The sequence below is a fragment of the Glycine max genome, chromosome 9 (assembly GCF_000004515.6).
Source record: "Glycine max cultivar Williams 82 chromosome 9, Glycine_max_v4.0, whole genome shotgun sequence".
NCBI classification, from domain to species: domain Eukaryota; kingdom Viridiplantae; phylum Streptophyta; class Magnoliopsida; order Fabales; family Fabaceae; genus Glycine; species Glycine max.
The window spans coordinates 38,644,568-38,653,492 of NC_038245.2; the positions used below are offsets into that span (position 1 = coordinate 38,644,568).

The window sequence follows — 8,925 nt, forward strand, 5'->3', positions numbered from 1 at the left end:
AGAAACTAAAAAAGTGTTCCACATCTCCTTTCTAAAAGTGTAATCAATCAATTACATTAATCTATTTTTATATTTATAATTTAAGTAGTAATACTAATATACGTTTAAGAATTAAAATGACAAAGTTTTGATGTACTAATATATCCTATTGGTTGTAAATCTTGTATCTAGTTGACACTCTTGTACTAATATATCCCATGTAAATATTGATTATAAGAGTAGATTTCTTTTTTTTTTTTTTGAATTGAAGGGGCAACGTGCCCCAACAAAGATAAATTAAAAACTACGAGGGAAAACAGTCATAAATACATCAACATTAACAGCCAAAACAATAAATTAAAAGACAACACAACAATCAAAGACTCTCATGTTCTCAGTAAGAGATCGACATTCCATAATTAGTTAACTTGTCTGTAACTTGATCTGCTTCACGCAGCACATGCTTCCACTGCACAAGACAACCCGCATCACAAAAGGATTTTATGCTTTGGACTAGACTGAAACAAGGATGATGAGAAGCACACTCTTTCAGCAGCAAATTATTAGCAAGAATAGAGTCAGATTCAATAAGACGAATTAAGATTAGATAACTATATCACGAAATAATTAAATATTAATTGCAGGATTAGATACCTGCAAGACGAATTAAGATTAGATAACTATATGACGAAATAAATATTAATTGCATATAGAAATCCAATCCCATGCCAAAATAACAATACTATAACGTATCTTTTTTCACAATGTCTCAACTAATTAAGATCAAAGAGATGCATGCATGCACGCATAGTTTTCACGTGTGCCAATGTACCTACATTCATATGGATACCCCACACACACACACATAAAAAAAAAAGTTGTGCTATATATATGAACACCATTAATTATCTTCTAAGCACTCTATCATCTATAATTTTCTCTCTCTCTTTTTCTTATTATAATATACTACCTATTATAATTAATATATATATATATATATATATATATATATATTAATTATAATAGGTAGTATATTATAATAAGAAAAAGAGAGAGAAAATTATATGCTTAAAAGCCTTATATAATTCTTATATAATGCTTAAAAGTTGTGCTATATATATGTTCCTTTTTTATTTCTTTTTTATATACTTTGTATACATGCTTAAAAGCCTTATATAATTCGTACATAGAAAGACAATGGTACAGTATAAAGTACCAGAAATTAAAGATTATAAATGAGGTATGTTCATCCATACGAACGTGCACCCAAAACCATCTACCAAAATCTATAGACCCACAACTTGTTTATTTTTTGTATAATGTTGGAATTCGCCTCCATCGTCACCCTCTCAGAACCCACATTCATTTCCCCCCCTTTATTAATTAGATTCTTGTAATCCAATTGGACCTTAGGAAATGGGACATAGTATTATTGGAAATTAACTTAGAAAAATCAAGAAAAAACAAGATTCAACACTTCCCACGAGGTCCACCAATTAATGAATTAATCCATTAATTATCTTCCCCAGCAGAAACGGACAAATGTGAATCTTATATATAATCCAAAGAAATTAAAGACCATTAGACAGAAAATGTATTCATGGGGTTCCCTTTGTTAACAATGTTTTTGGTAGGGGAAGCAACTTGATGTGATCTAGATCTCTGTTTAGGTTTCCGGAGCAGAAAGAATCAAAGGGGACTTGTTAATGTACCACAGCCAGCTAATTTCACCTGCATGTAGAGCCGTTAATGTAGACGTAATCCGTACAACCAAACCACTGTGCATGCTACGGCTCACCATGCACACAAAATATGATTATTCTCACATGCTCACTGATTAGTTTGTCTTCAATAAAATCAATTACTAATATATACGAGCAAATGATTTATCGATTAAATTGCCTGCTCCCGATCGTGGAAATATTTAATAATACTTTAAATTATTTATAAAATAAATATTAAATATTTTTAAATGGAAAATGAAGGAATTTATTTTTAGCTTCTTATCATACGTTTATAGACACACAATAAAAAAGAAAGAAAGAAAAAACAAACTTGTCCTTCGACTGGTAGGACATTACAGCTACAAATGGAAGAATATTTTGGGACTGATGCAGAATTGCAGATCCTGTGTTGTTATTGGCAGGAAGCTCACATTATTTGAGTCAAAGCCGCGAATTAGGAATTCTATTGTCTATTTTTAAAATTCAAGTTGTTATTTGAAACAAATTGAAAAATTATGTGTAACTATCGAAGGTTGTTTTGGTTAAACTACCCCCTAAATATCAAACAGATCACAAATAATTCAATAACACACATGAATGAAGTTTAGATTTTAGATAGTTTTGAAACTTATTATATATATGGACATTTTGTTTTGGTAAAGTTCATATTTTTTGGTATGTATGAAACTATGGATAATTTATTAAAGAACAAACTATGGATACGTACGTAGTATAAATAGCTTAATCAATTTTTTATTTAATAAAGTTTGTCAAATAATTAAAAACTGCTATAACTTGAATAAAGATAATATATAAGTTACTTTTATTAACTTAATGAACTTCATAGAGGCTCCTTTAAACCCCTTAAAATTATAATATTGATGAGATTTGAACATATAATTTGAGCTTTGAACATATAATGTGACATAATTCAAGTGGTAAGTAAATTTGAACTTATTAAGGAAAATGTAGCCTTGGAATAAAAAATAGTTCCACATTCAACTAATAATTTTTAACTATTAAACAGCTTTTCGACTATCAATTACTGTATTTTTTTTATCCATGCTCGTTTGTTTTAGTGAAAATAAGATGAAACCAATCAGAAAAGAAATTAGAGTAAAAATTTTGCATTTCACTTTCCTATAACGATCACAAAAGTGTTCCAATCATATTAACAAAAGAAACATCAAAATTTTTATAGATAAAATTTTAAATAGGGATATTACTTTCTAAAATATGAGATATATTTTTTTTGTTTTTTGAATATAGGATGAATTATTTTATTAAATGCAATAATAATGAATACTTGAAATAATTAAATAGTAATTAATAAATCTTGAGTGTTAGAATCTAATTAAATTGATAGTTTTATTGGAATATATTAAATTGTACATGTCTAACCAACCATGGATCAGAACTTAAAAATAATTGGTAATATATAGCTTAAAATATAATTAAATGCAACAAATTGTAATAAAATTATATTTATTTGTTTGAAAATAACTTGATTACAATAAACGAATCTGCTGTTTAATTTTGATAATTTTCTTTAATAACTTTTTGAGTAATTACTTTTTTTATGAATATGTACTTGATTTTAATATATTTTATTAGTTACTTTATAGGATTATAATTATAATTTTTATTTTCTTAAAAAAAATTATGCTTGCCTCTTAAATGATTCAATTTAATAAATATTTAGTTATACATTGGACCCTCTCTAATTTAGTTTATGTGTGATTTTGGTCTTTTATTTTTTTAAAACTAATTAAGTCTCTCTCCATTTTTAGAATTAAGTAAATTTATTCCAAACTAGAGGGAAAGAAATGAAATTAAACCTTCTATCAATTAAATGCTTTCTGTATGGATTGTAAGTTTTAAAAAAAATGTTGTTAGAAACTTCAATATTTAAGGATAATGTTATATTATTATGATGATGGTAACAAGTGAATGGATGAAAAATTATTATTTTACTTATTTAAATTTTCTTAAAAATAATAAATTAAAAACGTATGAATGAAAGAGAATAAATTAAAAAATATTAGTTTGCCTTCAAACTCCTTTGATTTTCTTTACATGAGATTAAAATTATAATTTTTTTTATTGAATATCACTTTTTTTATCCAACATCACTATAAACTAAATAAATCACATACTATAAACTAAATAATTCCTTTGTGAGGGTAGGTAAATTTAATTTTTTTACCAACCATTTTCTATGTACATTAAGTGAGTATCATAATATGAAAAATAATAACATACGCAAATAAGTTTTGTAAATTAAACTTTTAATACTTTAACTTTTTTATAACTACATTACTGAATAATCTTTGAAAGATTCAGTTAACATTAATTCAGTCTTTTAAATATTAATAATATTAATTCCATAAAAAATTAAAAGATATAAAAAATAGTCATTATTTATATTTATGCTAATAATTTAATAGAATGATCATTTTAATATCGATTTGAAGAACTTATTTGATATTATAATTTTCTTTAATAAACAAATTGACACCAAGTGGATTTTTTCAAAGGTATCAAATAAATAGTATTTTTACTAAAATATGAAATAAATAGTGTAATATTTATGTTATTAAGTAACTTATAATCATTTATTTATTAAATTATATATTTATATAAAAAAATATATTTAATTATATTATTAATAAATTGTGAATGATTCATATAACCATAAAATATTACATATTTTATAAATTTTTCTATCAAGTGACGTCATGTATTCCACGAATAACAGATGTACGGAGGGCAAGCAGGGCCTCAGCACCCCTCCCCTCCTCACAAGGTTTTATATATATATATATATATATATATATATATATATATATATATATATATATATATATATATATAATGTTCAAAAGCTCTATTATTCAATAACAAAAAAAAAATAATCAAAGATAACAACCACGTAACATCAGCCAAGAACATGGTAAAACAGATAATTAAGAAAAAGAAGCTAAACAATCTCCTAATAACTATGATTTTATTAACGAAACAACAACTAACATCATCTATCAATGATAACCATGAAAATTTCCTGTAAAATAATGCACATTATAAATTGTTATAGGAGGATTTAATAATTTTAAGTTATTATTATTATACTTAATGAGTTCGTTATTTTTTCATTATTATTATAAGATTATTGTTATCACTATTGTTTGATTGTTATTGTGTATGTGAAACTAAAAAATATTTGAAAACTTAAAAAAAAAAAATAGGAATTATAACATGTTGAGATTTTTGCCAATAATTTTTTAAAGGAATTGAGATATACATTTTTTATCGTTTGAAATAAAAATTAATTTTAATTTTATGTTTAAAAAAAGTAAATACTTTATTAAAAGTTTTTAATTATTAAATAATTATTTGTCAAAAGTTAAATATTTAAATAATTACAAACAAGAAAAAAAAATTAACCCCCCTTAGATTGAGTTCTGGATCCGATCAGTTTCACAATAAAAGTTAAGAATAAAATAACAATAGTATAAATATAAAATAAAAATAATTTTTTTAGAGGAAAATAAAAATTAACTTTAAGAGTTGTGAAAAATAAATTTGAATAAATGTAGTTTTTCATTGACTTTATTTTGAATTAATTGCCAGCCCTTATCAAAATAATTTAACTCCAACACTAGATAATTTTTTTTTTTTAAAAAAAACGTTGTATTTGTATATATCGCGTGCGTAAGAAATATAATTTTCTCCTTCAAAAAAAATATCTAATTTTCATGAACCCATAGTAACAGACAATAGGTCTGTAAAAAAAAAAGTAACACACAATACTTAGTTGATAAGAATTTTCGTAGCTTACTGCTCATCATGATCAACTGAACTTCATTAGGAATAAATACCGTAAACTACATAATTGCCCGCGAAGAAAATCCAAGTTGGAAACTACTCACTTATTTCCTAAAATAACAATTTGGATACACTCCAAAACGATATTGTCCTATATTTTAACATAAAGTGTGTATAAAAGAAGGATAAATAGTTATTTTTGTCTCTAAATGTGTAGAACGCTGATAAATTTATCTTCGAAAGATAAAAATTCAAATGTTAATCTCCAAAAGTGAAAAAAATGCGATAAATTTATCCATCAGTTAATTTTCATCTGTTTCCATTAATGAAAAAACCTACATAACATATTCATAGACGAATTTATCAGTGCTATATATGAAAATGATTATTTACCCAAAATATAATTTAATTTTCATCTTATTCTTTTTTATAATTGTTTGCAAGCATAACATTATAATAAATACTTAAAAAATATGAAAGAAAACATAAGTTAAAACAAACATAATAATAAACATAATATTGATTAATAAAAATAATTTATTTATTGTTTTAAAATTTCTAATGTGACAGTACCTTATTCAAGATATGAGACTCAAACAAAATGCACAGTCATTAAGTTAATCCTTAAAAAAAATAAGATTCAACTTAATTGTGTCATTATCTAATATTGTCACAATAAAAATTTCAAAGCAATAGACAAATTATGTTTATTAATCAATATTATGCTTATTATTATGTTTGTTCTAACTTATGTTTGTTTTCCTATTTTTTTAAGTGTTTATTATAATATTATGTTTGCAGCGATTAAAAAGGAAGAAAAATGAATATTAAATTATATTTTGGGTAAATAATCATTTTTATTTATGAATGTGCTGAGCGCCAACAAATTAGTCTTTGAATATATCACATAAACTTTTTCATTAATAATAACAGACGGAAGTTAACGAATGAATGAATTTATCGTACTTTTTTACTATTGAGGATTAAAATTTGAAATTTCATTCTTCGAGAACGAATTTATCAGTAGTCTATACATTCGTGAAAAAAAAATGACTATTTACCCTAAAAAAATAAGTGGAATTAGTTAAGTTCTTGGTTTCTTTTTTATAAAATAGTTTTAAATCATTTGATGCTTTTTATTTTTGTCTTATCTATATCCAGGAAGCTCACTTACGTTCCATTTGGTAAACATAAAGATTGATGAAATCCATCCGTAATTGTATATGTGTGTGTGTGTATATATATATATATATATAATTTTGTATTTCTTCTAATTAACTTCTGTAATAAAATTAGCAAATAAGGGAATTTTCTCATATAACTCACGACCAAATAAATTGTGCATAGAAACAATTTTTTTTTGGTATATATTAAATTCCATTATCACACATATTTTCCATATTTTGAAATATGACACGTTTTTGACTATGACCCACCACCACATGTGCCCAGCGAGATCCAATGTTTGCTCATATATATATATATATATATGTATGTAACCTCTAAACCAAATCCAAGGCACACAACATTTGCATCAAAGCATTGAATACCCTCTTTCATTCCTTCCAAGAAAAGCCTTAGAGGACCCAAAAGAGTCATAATTTGCATCAAAGCCATGGCTTGCTGGTCTGCAGAAAATGCCACAAAGGCCTATCTCAACACATTGAAAATGGTGAGTGTTCTCTTGATGTCTGAACCCCTTAACCAAAAAAATTTCTACCTACGCATTCTTTAGATACTATTTCATAGGTATTTTTGGTGCTATTCTTTAGTTACAATTAGAGTTTTGTTTCAATAATCTGTTGAACTTTAATACAAACTTCTATTACGCAGATTAATAAGATAAAACTCTAATTTTGATTGAAAAAGAACACAAAAAATATTTAAGAAACTGCATCTAATTTTTTTTCCGAATAATATTCTCTTGTTACAATATTTTTTTCATAAAAATATTTTTCTGATCTGATTTTGGGTTATTTTGAACAGGGTCAAAAGGCCAAAGAGCCTGCTGTTGCAGAGTTCATATCAGCACTAGCTGCTGGCAACAATGCACAACTAATGGTTGTGGCATGTGCTGGTGCAGCAGACTCAACCACACTAGCATTGGTCACTGCTGCACACCAAACTGGTGGCCATGTCGTTTGCATTGTCCCTAGACATGAGGATTTAAGTGCCTCCAAAAAAGTCCTTATTGGAGTAAATGCAAGTCAAGTCCAATTCATGGTTGGAGAGGCTCAACAAGAACTAGTGATGTTAAGTCAAGCAGATTTTGTGCTCATTGATTGCAACCTTGTGAACCATGGAGAGATTGTTAAAGCAATCCAAGTAGGTGGCATGCAAAATGGCACAGTTGTTGTTGGCTACAATGCACTTAATTGTAGAGGGTCTTGGTGGTCTTGTGGATCAAAAACTCAGTTGTTGCCTATAGGAAAAGGGTTGTTAGTGACAAGATCTGGAGCAAGTGCTACTAGTCCAAAATATGGATCTGAAATGAGTAAGACCAAAAGTAGTCGTTGGATTGTGAAGGTGGATAAATGCACTGGTGAAGAACATGTGTATAGGATCAGAGTTCCACAAGGGAAAGTGATTCAAGCTTAATCATGTGGTTAATTGGGATGGAAAATAAGAAGAGTAGGATTATTTCTTAATTAGCCACCATGCTACTTTACCATTTATTTCCTAGGGAAAATGGAGTAGTTAAATTTTGCAATTAAAAAGGACCTAGGAGTTGGTCCTACTTAAAATGTATATAGCAAATTATAATATATATATATATTAGTTTGAAAAAATTTGTTGTGTTGCATAAGTATTTCTACTGGAGATCAAAACAACCATTTCTATTGCTCAGACTTTGTTGTTCCTGTCCTCGTGTAACACATGAAAGGACATTCCAAGTCATAATGATAAGCGTAAATCTAATGAAGGAACTTTTCCCCGCTTATTGGATTTGATGTAAAATTTAAATACCAACAAAGAAATTTGAAAGATGAAAAGGTTTACTATTGAATCCTTATTTTCTTTAAAAGAAAAAGTTGGGTAAAATATATTTTGTGAAAAACTCTTAAAAATTTAAAGCAACTTAATTTTATAAAAGACTTAAGTGTAAAATCTATTCCCCTATTTTACCTATTACATTAAATCGATCTCTCTATTTTTTAATTCACTATTTAAGTTCCTATAATAGTATATATATATATATATACACATTATCTTAGTCCCCAGATCATCATTGATCAGTAACGTTAACTAAACGAGAAAGTTGATCAATATTTTTTAAGAAATTAAGAACTTAAAAGAATTACTTAAGGGAAAACTAGAATCATGCTCTTTGAAATAAGAATCATATTTTTTTTACCATTATACCCAAGTACTAATTTGAATATTTGGTGCAAAATAT

At 26.3% G+C, this 8,925-nt stretch overlaps 1 protein-coding gene across 1 annotated transcript; it reads left to right on the forward strand.

Moving 5' to 3' along the window:
- The first annotated feature begins 7,032 nt into the window (after window positions 1–7,032).
- On the forward strand, window positions 7,033–8,327 carry LOC100805528 (uncharacterized). Its single transcript, XM_003533998.4, has 2 exons — window positions 7,033–7,200; window positions 7,515–8,327. Exons 1-2 carry the CDS (start codon window positions 7,144–7,146, stop codon window positions 8,124–8,126), a joined length of 669 nt encoding a protein of 222 aa, XP_003534046.1. The 5' UTR covers window positions 7,033–7,143; the 3' UTR covers window positions 8,127–8,327.
- Window positions 8,328–8,925: the final 598 nt, after the last annotated feature.

Coding starts and splice junctions, on each gene's coding strand:
- LOC100805528 (XM_003533998.4), top strand. CDS start 7,144: ATGGCTTGCTGGTCTGCAGAAAATGCCACAAAGGCCTATCTCAACACA. Junction 7,201..7,514: donor ATCTCAACACATTGAAAATG/GTGAGTGTTCTC, acceptor TATTTTGAACAG/GGTCAAAAGGCCAAAGAGCC.